A 13747-nucleotide genomic window follows, 5' to 3' on the forward strand; every position below is an offset into this window, starting at 1 on the left:
AAGCGGTCGTACAAAGTCGAAGGATATTAAAAATAGCTTGCAGAGTTATGGATTCCCCCGCCTTTAGAGTCGTCAGAAACGAAAATGTCAACAATATAAAAAAAAGGTAGAAGAAAACGATGTACAAATTCGCGCTGTAAGATTATCTCCAACTTTTTTCCGGGCCCGTGCAGTGCGGCTCAAAAGGTTAATTCTCTGCCCGGCCGGACGCATCAATCAACTTCCAGCAGGCCCGAGCAGTACCGCCTTATTTGGCTGACAGGAATCTATCTACTCTGTCAGGCCAGCATACTATTTTGCTGATATTGTGTTGTTAATTCCTGTTCTTCTTTACTCCCAAGGCTTCACAGTTGAACCCGGTTGCTCGACTGCCTTAATAGCCATGCTCTGCCTCCGTTGCTCGAGGGCGCTGCCCTCGGCCTTCAATGCGTCGAGTCGAATTACGGCGCAGTCACAGATCATGAGGTATGTTCCATATCATTGATAGCAAGATCTACGATCCTGCGCAATATACGCCTCGAGCAGAGGATGATACCCGAAAACCACCGCCCCGACTAACACGATATCCAACATCAACAGATTCGCGTCTCCAACACCATCCGCTCGCACATTTTCATCACTCCTCACCAACCAACGACCAGCTCTCCCTATTCCTCGTGCTCATTCTCCGATCCTTTCTTCTCTCGCTACCATTTCTGCGAATACCATTACTACCCCGTCTGCCACATTGGCATTGGCTCATCAAAGCCGATCATTCTCCGCTTCCGCTTCTCTTGGTGCTAAGCGAGACACCTATAACCCCTCGCGGAGGGTTCAGAAACGTCGCCATGGATTCCTCGCTAGACTACGATCGCGTGGTGGGAGGAAGGTCTTGCTTCGGAGACGAGCAAAGGGGAGGAAGTTCTTGAGTTGGTAGATGGTGGAGACTGGGATCGGATGGAATATCCAAGCAAGCTGAAAGGAGGGATTGGTCGAAGATGCATGGATAAGGATAGATATCTTTGCTTTCCTTTCTTCTGAAACAAACTGAAAGGAAAAGAGGGGAGGGGGGGGGTGGACACAGATATGTCACATTATACTGTATCATACATATGAATATCAAAGAATCTCGTCTTGTGTTACGGCGAGGTATGCCATGTTTTCCATTGAATCTTGATTATCTGGTGGTTCGGCTCTCCCGCGCATGAAATGCGTCTGTTATGCTGTCGAAGAGTATTTGCTTGTGCTTGCTTCTGTGTCGTTTTGTTTGATATGGTATGGGGACAAAGCCAGCTACGTAGTGAGTGTCTAGTCCTCTTGATGGAGATTCCATTCTATACTCGTGCTAAACGAGGACGGCCTACTGATGAATGCATCTTGCAGCATACCTAATGATGGAGGAGCACTAGGACATAACTGAAGTAAAGGGCTGGCGTCGTTTTTTCTCTTTTTTCTATGTTCGACGTTTTCATCACATACATACAAACGGGAAAAAAAGTATCTTGATTTAGATCCGACCAGTTCATAACAAAGTACAGCAGAAGGGTCTACGCGAACCCCCTCTACCGCCGTTATTCGTCATCGTCTCATCCACTTAGCTTCCTCTCTCTCTGACAACGCCCAGGCGCCTCCCCTGTGCAATGCATGCAGCTACTTCTTACCCAAGACGGCAACGACGCAGGGAATGTCCGTCGCGTTGTTCATTGCCGCTAGATAAGGGAGTTGGGGTATAATCGACTTTTGTTGGCATTCCCTTCTTTCCATCTTTTCTCATTCGTCACATCTACTCGGAACTCCTTGTCACAGGGTTGTGGCGCAGAATCTGCTGAATAGCAGTCCGCTAGCCACAAAATGACAAGAAGATGAGCAGCATACATTGTTAATAGATCGAAAATATTTAGTCAATGATAGGCTCAAGGGTGTTTCCACTGGAGAATCGTTAGTATGTGCTCTTTTCATTGAGTGAGTAAATGAGGTACTTACGCAACAATGTTGGCCCATCCGATCAGACGCCAGTGCCTGTCAATTCTTCGGCTGATGGCGATCTTCTCGCCGATCTCGGTACAAGCCGGGCTGGTCAAGCTCAGCTTGGCAGCATCAGCCTTGACACCCATGACCTTAGCACCCGTGGCAGTAGATCCAATGTTAACCATGAGAACCTCGTTCTTGGACAGCTTGGCGACCTTGGCCTGCTTGCCGTCGGCGGTCTTGACACCAAGCAGACGACGAAGCAAGAAGTAGTTGACCTCGAGCTCAGTGTAGATGGCTGGCAGACGGCCCTTAAGACCGAGGACGAAACCGACGAGACGGTCAGCACGGCAAAGGGTAGGGTCGACACGAGTTCCGACACCGATTAGACCACCAGGGACGGCGAACTTGAGGTCATTGTGCTCGGCGAAGAGAGACATGACGCGAGAGAAGATGGGTCTACACTGAATCTTGCCGTTCGCATCCTTCGTCACCAGACCAGGACGGATCTCGATCTCGTCGTTCAGCTTCAAAACACCAGTCAGAATGGAACCACCAGCGACACCACCCTTGAGCTCATCAATCTCAGCACCAGGCTTGTTAACGTCGAAAGATCGAATGACGATCATGTGAGGAGCAGCCGTGAAGTCTCGGAGGGGAACAGGGATGTGCGAGACAAGGTGCTCGTTAACGGCGTCAATGTTGTACTTCAACTGGGCAGAGATGGGGATAATAGGGGAGCCATCAGCAACAGTACCCCTGATGAACTTCAGGATGGACTGGTAGTGTTGCAGAGCACCCTCTTCCCGCATCAGATCGACCTTGTTCTGAAGGATAATGATGTGGCTCAGCTTCATGATCTCGATGGCAGCCAAGTGCTCCGAGGTCTGGGGCTGAGGGCAAGTTTCGTTTCCAGCAATCAGCAGAAGTGCAGCATCCATGACAGCGGCACCAGACAACATGGTACTCATCAGAATATCGTGTCCCGGGCAGTCAACGAATCTTTAACGCCATGTATTAGCATTTTATCTTCCCCACACATGAAAAGTTCAAGATCCACTTACGAGACATGTCTGAGCAATCTGTACCGTCCAGTGCAGCCTTCTCTCTCACATGGCGGGTCGACCTCCTTCTCACTCTTGTAACTCTTGTAGCAAGTCGGACGAGGGCAGGCCTCGTTGTCGCACTTGTAGATCTTGGCATTGGCATAACCCAGCTTGATGGTGATGTTTCGCTCCAGCTCGTTCTTGAAACGGACAGTCTGCACCTCAGAGATAGCCTTGACGACCGTCGACTTTCCGTGAGCGACGTGTCCGATGGTACCAATGTTGATCGTGGCCTGGCGCGCAATGATCTCGGGCGACAGAGGCGTCAAAGTCGTCAGGTCGAGGGTCTCTGGATCCGGCTGAGGTGGCAGCTCTGGGCGCTTGATCTGGGGAGGAGGCGGTAGTGAAGAGCCCTTCTTCAGGGCCGACTTGAGGGGCTTCTCGGTCGATTCCTCGTGCTCGAGGGGTTCCTGGTCCTCGATGTCATCGTGGCCGTTGGCGTCGATGACGGGGGAGCCGGGCTGCGAATCTTCGTCTGAGAAGTCACCGTTGGTAGCCATGATTGCGATGTGAGAGTCACGTTCAGCAACGGCCAGTGTTGGGTGTGGGAAATAGGGTAGGTGACTGGGCGTGTCGTGACGTTGAAAATTGCAGTTAAGGCCGGAGGCGATATGATATGGGTTTGGCGGTGGGGTGCCGATTTGTGCAGTGGAGTGTGGGCGGCGAACCTTTTTCCCTGCGCTGGACGCCGTAGGGTGCAATAGCACAATATATCACCAAGACTACTGGGGAGTTCGGAAGAAGACAGCAGAAATTATTGACTGCTGAAATCTATATACAAACATAATGTCCTGTCAATCCTTTTCTACCACACCCTCCCCCAGCATCAGGACTAATAGGCGAGTAACAATAGTTAACCGACCAGGCACTGACTCACATGTAGCCATAATTCTAAACAGCGCAGATACCAGCCATATATTATGGCAACATACTTATTCTCTTAGCAGGCAGTAATATACTGACTGATGTGCAGCTTGAGTTACTATTTTTCCAGGTAATGTACATTCATTCTATAAGAAGTGATGCTTTTACAACGTGGGGTATACTTTTTGGGGGTCTCAATGCAACATAATATCTCGTCACGACTCCTACTCTGACTCTCCATCACTCTCATCACTGCTTGCTTCCTCGACTTCTTCCTCGGATTCGAAATCTGAGTCGTCAGTAGCTGACGGGTCATCAAACTGTCGCATCACAAAAGCTTTCAGGCAAGTGATGCGGTTTCCGGTCTCGTAAGTGCCCAGGAGCGTTCCAACCTGCCGTGGGCTCGGAGCATCCTTCTTGGATTCCTTCTTAGACTTCTCAGTCTCTCTTGTCTTCAGATCCTCCTTTGCAACCAGCCATATACGGACTGCGCCATCGCTGCCGCCAGTGACGACGGCGAGGCTATCCTTGAATGCCCCAGGACCGTCTAGCTCCAGGATCTCGAAATCCTTGACACGTCCTGAAAGGCCGGACGGCTTCCCACCGAATTGAGCGATGACCACTGCATCGGGGATTTGCTCTTCACCATCCTCGTTCTTAGACTTCTGAGTAGTCTTCGTCGAGTAAAAAATCACCCTTCCATCTTCCGTCGAGACTGCTAGGACCTCGTCTCTACCCTCTTTCGATTGGTTAACAGTAACATAACTGATATCATGGAGCTTGGTTAATGGACTTGGCAACAGTTTGCACTTTGGTGTTGAGTCCTGCGGAACAGTTAGTTAAGAGACGTCCTGCTGGGGAAGCATCGATGAAGAAGTTACCGTTCCAAACACGACAGCACCCCGCTCGAAAGCAACAGCGAATTCTTCTCCCTCTGCATTCCACACAATCCTCCTGCCTTCCCCTGTTGCCCATCTACCCTCCTTCACACTCTGTAGAATGTCTTTTCCAAAGTTGAGCACACCAGCCTTCTTTCCCGTAACCAGGTTCCAAAGTCTCATGCATCTCTCTCCTTTCCCTACACTGAGCATCAACTTCATACTGGGATGTACCGCAAAGTCATTGATGCCAGATGGAGACGCTCCAGGAGGGGCTGTATCCCCGCTAGGTCGACCCTGTGCCTTTGGTCGGGGAGCCTTGATTGTGGATACAACCGACCAGTCTCGGGTCTTAGTGACAGAGATTGTATTGTCTTCTGCACCGGCCAAGAGTTTGGAGCGGGACGGAAAGTAGAGAGCAGAGATATTGGCGGAGTGGTGTAGCAAAGAACCGAGTTCGCGATTTTTTGGATTCTCCAGGATCTTGTTCCCCGCCAAGGTTGGCACAGATGGAAATTTGTCGTTCACCAGCGGAGGCGACACCGACAGGGTATAAAGATTGATACGTTCATCGCTACCACCGCTAGCGAGAATGACCTTCTGCGGCTGTGAGGGATCTGGTTCCGGCAACGGAGATATTGCCAGAGAACGAACGGCCGAAGCGTGGGCATGGAAGAGGAAAGTATCAGAGAATTGTACAGATGGTGTGCCCGCTGAAGTGTCAGTATTGTCCTCAGAGGACAGCGAGAGACCAGCCGTGAAACCGTGAAGAACTCGCTCATACGAGCCAGTCACGATCTGGAGGGTGATTACTGGCGCAGACGGCTCAGCGGTTGATGACTGGTGTTCCGGAGCAGTCGTGGCTTTGATGGCTTTTCGAGGGCTGTCAACCGAGGAGCCATCCTTGGCGGCATTGTCTCTCTTGCGCTTGGCCATTGTTGTGTCTATTGGAGCTGTCCAATGTCCCGGACGCAGGCCTGATACACTTCTTCTATCATATCAACTTTTTTTGTTGCGATGGCCGATGGAGCTAGACCGTGATCGTCGGGCTGGGTCCGGGATCCGGGGAAAGCGAAGTTCCGAGATAAAATTCCTCAGGCCGCACTCAGGCAGCCAACTGGCCGAACGCGGCTGCCTTGGCTTTCTCGCTGCCTCAGGCGCCACCGCATCCCTTCCTTCCGGTTCACTTTGCGGTCTCCCTTCCCTAAGGCTGCTGCGCGCTGCCCCCCCCCGGCACTCACCAGTGTCACTACCACCACCATCTGCCCTCACCCCATCAAAACCCCCCTGGGAGAAATCCTCGCGTTTGGCCTTTCGCCGTCCCATAACACCACCACCCCATCCATTCCATCCTATCTGAGCGATTTTTTCGATTCGAATGTTATCGCTCTCTTCATTGCCCTCGCTTTCCGCGCGTTAATCGGATGTTGTGTGGCCGAGATAGACTCGATGCTCCGCGACGAGCTGCTCCGGTCTAAGAACGATGAGATCGCGTAAGTTTTAATTTTGTCCCAGCGATGCGTTCTACTCTATCGCAGTATGCGATACAGAATTATCGCTTACTTTGATTTTTAGACGTTGTCTGTTGTCGCGAAAGCGCAAACTGAGCGAGCTCTACTTTGCGACCGTGGGCTTTACGGGCGCGACCGGGGGCGCTCCGGCCGACGCTCTGTATCAGCAAAAAGAACAAACGTTCCTCGACGCCAACGACCTCTCCAAGTATGTCCCTTTCTTACATAACTCTATAGACCACCAATATAATCCCACCGTATAATTGCCAGGTACTAACTCACGCGTTGTAGAGGACGATATTTCAACGAAGCAACTCTTCCTCCGTTCCCAGACTATGCGACCGTCGCAACGCCCTCTGAACAACAAGATTCCGAACCAGCCACCACCAACCCCACCGTGCAAGCTGGATTAACCTCACAAGATGCTGTCGAACCGGCTGTGTCGCCTGCTGTGAATTCTGTACTGTCGTCCAATGTCGCCGAAACTCGACAACATGCGATCGAGGGCGCGAATCAAGCAATCGAAGGACAGGACAGGATTGTCGCCATTGGTGCAGGCGATATACAGCCTCCCGGCGCCGTTACTTCAGGAGCGTCTGCGGTTCCCCAGGGTCGCGAAGAAAAGCCATCTGCTGGCTCGCAACCTATCCCATCTGCAGCTTCGGGGCTATTGAATGTGGCAGTATCTGAGACTCCTTCGAGTACCGACGACCCTGGCGCGACGGCGACGGTGGCATCTCCAACACGTCCTCAATTGGCACCGGTGCCAGGTGCGGCTGTGTCGAAGGCGCCTGATGTCCCCGTCTTGCACAAGAAGCATGATAAACGACCATCACTGGCACTAGGTCCAGGCTCACATTTACCGGAACAACCTCTTTCTCCGGCGTCTTCTGTTGGTCCCTACTCCAATAATACTTCACACCAGACGGTGCTTTCTCCAGAGACTAGCCCTGGTGAGGAGGCTGCCGAGACAATCGTCGGTACAGTCAAATCATCTAAAGCTGTAGCGCTTCCTAGCCCTAAACCAGATACATCTATTCAACCTCCATCGACTTTAGTTCCTTTGACACCTGACGAGCAACTCAAGTTGGAGGAGGCCCAGTCTTTGCTGCACCAGAAAACCGTGGCTCCAGATAACGTTATAGGAGACCATTCTGGGACCGGCGCCCATCCTTCTTCGAACGAGGTCATCCAAGAGAGTGTGGTATCGCCGTCAACGGCGGAGTCAGCGCCCCGTAAACCGCAGGAAGGGCCTGAAGAAACCACTATCTCACCCTTGTCACCAAAACACAAAAAAGCGGATGCGGTATCTGCGTCCGCAATGGAGGCAGCAGCTCGCGGGCAGCAGCCGTCCGAAGGTACACCCACCGTTTCACCAACAGAGAAGCCAACGCAAATTGTTGCGACGCCCTCAGGCACTAAGAAGGCTCCTCTCGGGGCATCTGCCACGCCTCAGCTGGAACGGATGACGACCAGAGTGTCGTCGGGCGCTATCCGCCATAAATCGGTATCGGAAATCTTGGGAGAGACACCGAGAACACAGAGTTCTCAGGCTGATTCGACCAGGGCTACTTCTGCGATTGACTCTCTTTCCCCAGTATCCGATAAAGATACTCCGGGCTCAGCTGCTCGGTTGCGACTTAAGGATCGGAAGGCAAGGGAGAAGGAGCGCAGTAAGCTGTCAACTGTGGTGTTTCCTAAACAACAAACGGAGAAGAATGATACGATGGATCTTGTACGACAAAATGCTGGAGATCTGATAGCAGGTTTAAACGAAGAAAAGGACTATCTGTTCACCCTTTTCCAGAACAAAGCCTACTCGCCTCCTCGAAGTATCAACCTCAGTACGCTTCTTGCGTCTGCTCATAAGACGTTATCAACCGGAAATCATGTCCTTGACTATGAAGAACAGATGAACTGTCGTACGCTACGTCGCATATACTCCCTTCAAAATGCGAACAGATGGCCTCTGCGGCAACTAAAGCGTTCTGTCGAACCTACACGAGCGGCGACCCATTGGGACGTTCTTCTGGATCACATGAAATGGATGCGAACTGATTTCCGTGAAGAACGGAAGTGGAAAATTGCTGCTGCGAAGAGCTGTGCTGACTGGTGCGCTGAATACGTTAACAGCGATCTAGCACACAAAGCACTGCTCCGTATTCGAGCAAGGATTCCGTCGCGTACTGTTAAGGAAGCAAGTGCCGAGTCACAGAGCGTCGACCCGGCTACAAAAGAGGAGCCGATTGATAGTTCGGTGCTCTCGCATCCCACTCCGGAGTTGATTCCCTCCACTGAAGATGACTCTCTCAGCGAGGGATTCAACGATGAACCCCGGCATGACCTGCATGATACAGTTGCACCAGCTGCAATCTTTTCTCTAGGTTCAGATGAGTTTACGTTTTCGATAGACATGACCCCGGCCGCTGAAAAGATCCTTGACGAACTTCCCATATATGCTCCCGTGGCTATTGCTCCAGATACGAAGCTTCCCTTGTTCAAGGCGCCGCCAGATGCTGCATGGAAGACGGATATCCTCCCCGTGTCCAAATATGCAATGGGCAAGATCGAGTTCCGCGATGACGAGCCTGTCAGGAAACGGAGTAGGTATGATTATTCTCAGTACTCACGCGAAGCCGACAGTGAAGTTGTGGATATGCCGCCCGAGCAGACAAACGTTGCTCTCTTCCGCCCAGAGAACAAGCATATTCGGGACCGAATTCACCCTGGATATTCTTTCCGCCCTCCAACAGAACATCCCATGCCGTCATTAGGATTCTTCGAATCAAGGCAGTCATCTCAGTGGACATATGCGGAGGATGACGAGTTGCGCCGTCTGGTAAAAGAATACTCGTACAACTGGTCACTCATATCCAGCTGCCTTACCCCGCCTTCCCTCTATACGTCAGGCGCTGAACGACGCACGCCCTGGGAATGCTTTGAGAGATGGATTGGGTTAGAAGGGCTGCCGGCTGAGATGTCCAAGACTCAATACTTCCGAGCTTACCAGCAGCGGCTGGAGACGGCTCAGCGCACAGTCCTTGCCCAACAGCAAGCTGCTCAGCAACAACAGCAACAAAGCAATAACTCGCAGCCGCAGGCGCCCGTTCGTAGGAGGACTACACAACCTGTCAGAGTCGACCGCCGGCGTGCTTCGAAACACCTTGCTCTTCTTGATGCTATGCGGAAACTGGCAAAGAAACGGGAGACTATGCTGCAGAAGCAGCAACACGGTAAGTTTCGTTGTGATAAAAGGTTTGCCGTACGATTTCTGACATTGGTGTAGCGACACATCTGGCATCATTGAGGAAGGCCAATGAAGCGAACCAGCCTAAGCCTCCTATCTCCTCCCCGGCCGATTTCAGCAAACTGAAGTACGAGCGCGAAATGAAGCTTCAGGAGAGACAGGAACAGTACCGGCAGCAGATGATTGCGCAGCAACGAGTGAGTACCTAGCCACATAATATCACCACGTTCTAAGCTGACACTTTCTCGAAGGCAAACCTTGCTGCGCAGCGTGCCGGTCAACTGCCCAATCAGCAGCCTATGATGAATGGTGCCCCAGGCCGCGCTCCGAATGCAATTCCTCCTAATGGTGGTAGTCCTAGTTTGCCTGGCGCTGTTCCTAATGGCATGCCAAATGGACTCCCTCCTGGCATTGGGGTTAACCAAGGCCGACCTCATCCTATCCAGGGAATGCCCAATGGCACGCCTATGAGCGGCCCTATGCCACCCAATGCTATGGCGATGAAGATGATGCCCCAGGGCGGAATGCAGCAACCGATGGCTGCACGGCCCGGGATACCCATGCAAGCCTCTCCAGACAATGCTAGAGTTATCCGCGAGGCCAACCGGCTGCAAGAACAGCAACGAATCCTGCAGTCTCGTCAGCAACAACAACAGCAGCTTCACAACCAGCAACAGTATGGACAGCAGGGAACCCATCCACCCAATGTCAATCTGACAAACCTCAATGGGAGCCCGAATAACCCGGCAATGCTGGCGGCTCTGCAGGCCACAGGCGGCATGCAAAGTCCTCCGTTCCACAACGGTACTGGTCAAGGGGTCTCGACAGCTTCTCCTCGCATGGGTCAGCCCAACCCTCTTTCAAGCGGTGTGGTTCCTACAATTAGCAGCATTCAGAGCCAAATTCAACGAAGCAATCCGAACATGGCTGCTGACCAGGTGAACAAGCTTGCCACGGATCGTCTCCATCAGTATCAGCAACAGCGCATGTCGCAGGTAGCTATGAATGCGGCTGCTGGTAACATGGGAGCTGTTCAATCAAACTTCCAGGTCCCTCATGATGGGAATTTCCAAAGCGCCTCACAGCCCGGTATTCCCAATGGCACACCTGGTATGCAGAACCCCCAGACACAGGGTTATTCACCTATGATGCGCGTTCCTCAGAATGCCCAACAAAACCGTGTGGGAGTTGGAAGCTCACCTGCGTTGAATGGTGCAGCACCCCAGCAGAGCAGGAGTGCAACACCGCAGACTCAGCGCAGTGGCAGTGTTCAGGCTGGCCCCGTACCCGGTTCCAGCAAGAGCCCCAGGCCCCCGCAAGCCCAAATGGCAAACAGCTAGGGCTTCTTCTTTTAGCCTGAGTAGCTGGACTTTGTCTTTGCTGCTTGGAATTCTACCTTTTTTAATTGTACTGTACATATCACGGAGGAAAGAACACCCTTACCCCAGTTTCTATTGCCTTTTGACGAACCCAGTTACGCCTATTCTATCTGCGCCATGTTTCTCGCGTCCCTGCCTGTTCCCCTGCCCGATTACTTTACCCCCTCTTGTTGCCGGTTTACCCTGCTCTCTATCCTTGGTGTGGTACGCATGTTGTGTGGTCTGTAAGGCCTGACCTTTTTATATCGGGATGGGCATAGGATTCACGGTTTTTGTACTACTAGTATTCCTCGGGCAAACATTGACTACCCGCACCTTGGCCGTGCGGTGACATTTAGAGTCGAATGATGATGCAAAATAAATCTACCTCTGATTCTCAAGGATAGTGAAGCCGGGTTTATAACCGCAGTAGTGACCTCGCATGCATATCGATCTCCGATATACTTGAAAAGTAAAAAGACTGGCGAGCAATGGAAGTTCCTAATCGAGAGCCGTGCGACTTGACCGCATGCGGATATTTTAAGCGCGCGCTTAAAGATCACCATTGCCACTCAAGGTGTCGCCGCAAAGGCTCGATGTAGAACACTCAAGTCATCAAGCTTCCACCTTCTCTTTTCACTTCTCGCCTCTGATAACATATATATCACATGCGTCACATGCATCATATGGATCTTTGATCTCAGTTATCTCTAATCCTATCCGGACTTGACACTCCGGAAGAGGGTATCTACCATGTCTTCCGGCGAGGAAACTCAAGGTGATAAATCCGCTGTTGGAGAGGGAGCAGCAAAGCCATTTTCGCTGGCTTTTGGTGGTGGCCCAAATAAGTCGGGAGCAGCGTCGAAAAAGACATCATTCAATTTCCAAAGCTCTCGAGCCACCGGCCCCAAGACGAAAGCTATCCCCCACCGCCCTCAGCGACTCCACGAAGATGACTCCGACGAGGACGAACACGCCCCCGTACACGAGGAAGTGACTGGCTTTGATACGACCGCGGGAGGCGCGATTACTGCAGATGATTCCCGTAACAAGAAACAAGAGTTGGTGATCAAAGTTGAAAGCAAAAACAATTGGCGGGATCGACCTGGAGTTAACGTTCGGCGACCGAAGGGTAAAAACCTACTGCCAAAAGAGGTGCAAGCACAGAGACAGGCAGAGAAGGATGGGGTTGTGGCTGGAAATGTGGAAACCGAAGGTCCTAATATGTCATACGGCCTGACGTATGCGAAACCAGCAACAATTACAACGGAGGATGTGAAGAATGGCGACGTATCCATGGTGGATGCGGATGCGCTTGCTCCAGGCGAAGAGAAGAAGCCTCTCACCCAGGATGAGATCGCTCTTCAGGCGCTTATTCGCGAGAGTCAGGGCGACTCGGAACGGACGAGATCGAATCTGGTTATTGAATCTGGAAAGCGTCCTTCTAAGGAGGAGGAGGAAGAATATGAAACGCGCTATGATGAGACGAGTTCTTTCCGTGCAGATGTGGCTTCTCGTCCAGATCCTGCTAGCCTGGACGCCTACAATGCTATTCCAGTTGAAGAGTTTGGCGCCGCTCTATTGCGAGGTATGGGTTGGAAGGAAGGTCAGCCAATCGGTAGAGGCAATTATGGGACAGCTGTGTCTGCTACTGCAAAGGCGCCACGGGTACCGGAGCGTAGACCTGGCTTTCTTGGAATTGGAGCAAAGGATATATCTGGAGGAAAGGGCGCAGAAGCTGAAATAGGAGCGTGGGGGAAAGCGGCTATGCGCAAAGGATCTAGAAAGAAGGAGGGTCAAGATGGCGCGGAAAATACAGACGGTATCTATATGCCTGTTCTTATGCGGAACCCGAAGACGGGAGAGTCTATCACTGAGGAGGAATTCAAAGCTCGACAAAAGGCGGCGAAAAATGTGGAGGAGGATTGGAGAGATAGACGGGATCGCAATCTCGAGAAAAGTGGACGAGATCGGGAACGTTCAAGGCGCGATTATGATGACGACAGCGACCCTTATGAGAGACGAAGAAATGGCTCTGGGAGGGACAGGAGCCGTTCATCTGACGACCGTGATCGAAGGCGCAAACGCGGCACTGATGAAGACAGGGAGAGAGATGATCGCCGCTATTATCGCGATCGCGATCGCGACCGCGACCGTGAACGGGATAGAGACCGAGACCGAGACAGACATAGGGATAAGGATCAGGATAGAAGTCACAGAGATGGTGAATACCGCAGTTCTCGACACTCATCGTCCACTTCCTCCCGACATGACCGCGATCGCAGGGATAGAGATCGGGACCGTGATAGCGATCGCGACAGAGACTCGCATCGCAGAAGAAGGGATGACTACCGATAGAAGCAGCCTTGATGTACAGCACATTTTTATGAAGAGGGACATAGCATATTATAGAGCACGTTGGATAGGGAGGAACTGGAAGTCCGCCATTCTAAGAGCAGTACACTTCAGCAGGGAAGGATACTAAGAAATGATACCCAGAGCGTGTTCCTGTTCCTTGTGCCACCATACGTGTCAGCATATGCTGCAAAGATGCATGAATCAAACCACTTGTATACAGATAACGGATATGTTATGGTCGTATCTGCGTAAACGATGACGATCTGAATGATATAGAGTAATGTTGATGGGTTAGAAATATGACACTATCCCCCAGCAGGCAGCATCATTGAAGAAAAGAAAATAAAGTGTTTAGGTTCAGATCACAGATCTATTTAGGGAGAAGATGACCAGTTCTATTTATTACCTCCCATGTGGCATTGTTGCCCACTTCGAGCGCCGACGTCGACTGACGCAAGGGAAGTTTATAGAAGAAAAG

At 51.6% G+C, this 13747-nt stretch overlaps 5 protein-coding genes across 5 annotated transcripts; 3 read left to right on the top strand and 2 right to left on the bottom strand.

Annotated features, from left to right (window-relative positions):
• Positions 1-180: 180 nt before the first annotated feature.
• On the top strand, positions 181-1308 carry C8Q69DRAFT_458333 (ribosomal protein L34-domain-containing protein). Its single transcript, XM_028629983.1, has 2 exons — positions 181-465; positions 580-1308. Exons 1-2 carry the CDS (start codon positions 383-385, stop codon positions 914-916), a joined length of 420 nt encoding a protein of 139 aa, XP_028487923.1. The 5' UTR covers positions 181-382; the 3' UTR covers positions 917-1308.
• Positions 1309-1623: 315 nt separating this feature from the next.
• On the bottom strand, positions 1624-3753 carry C8Q69DRAFT_165588 (putative translation initiation factor EF-2 gamma subunit). Its single transcript, XM_028625717.1, has 3 exons — positions 3012-3753; positions 1963-2949; positions 1624-1907 (listed from the first exon to the last, which is right to left on the bottom strand). The coding sequence occupies exons 1-3, from the start codon at positions 3551-3553 to the stop codon at positions 1877-1879; spliced, it is 1560 nt and encodes a 519-aa protein (XP_028487924.1). The 5' UTR covers positions 3554-3753; the 3' UTR covers positions 1624-1876.
• A 1-nt stretch (position 3754) lies between these two features.
• Positions 3755-5936, bottom strand: C8Q69DRAFT_165587 (60S ribosome biogenesis protein Mak11). Its single transcript, XM_028625716.1, has 2 exons — positions 4799-5936; positions 3755-4741 (listed from the first exon to the last, which is right to left on the bottom strand). The coding sequence occupies exons 1-2, from the start codon at positions 5729-5731 to the stop codon at positions 4142-4144; spliced, it is 1533 nt and encodes a 510-aa protein (XP_028487925.1). The 5' UTR covers positions 5732-5936; the 3' UTR covers positions 3755-4141.
• Positions 5937-6244: 308 nt separating this feature from the next.
• Positions 6245-10893, top strand: C8Q69DRAFT_485367 (hypothetical protein; the record flags this gene model as incomplete). Its single annotated transcript, XM_028631824.1, has 5 exons — positions 6245-6288; positions 6371-6514; positions 6598-9539; positions 9593-9750; positions 9805-10893. The coding sequence occupies 5 exons, from the start codon at positions 6245-6247 to the stop codon at positions 10891-10893; spliced, it is 4377 nt and encodes a 1458-aa protein (XP_028487926.1).
• A 618-nt stretch (positions 10894-11511) lies between these two features.
• Positions 11512-13557, top strand: C8Q69DRAFT_458339 (putative G-patch domain protein). Its single transcript, XM_028629984.1, has one exon. The coding sequence runs from the start codon at positions 11665-11667 to the stop codon at positions 13267-13269; it is 1605 nt and encodes a 534-aa protein (XP_028487927.1). The 5' UTR covers positions 11512-11664; the 3' UTR covers positions 13270-13557.
• Positions 13558-13747: the final 190 nt, after the last annotated feature.

Source organism: Paecilomyces variotii (assembly GCF_004022145.1).
Source record: "Paecilomyces variotii strain CBS 101075 chromosome Unknown C8Q69scaffold_2, whole genome shotgun sequence".
Lineage (NCBI taxonomy): Eukaryota > Fungi > Ascomycota > Eurotiomycetes > Eurotiales > Thermoascaceae > Paecilomyces > Paecilomyces variotii.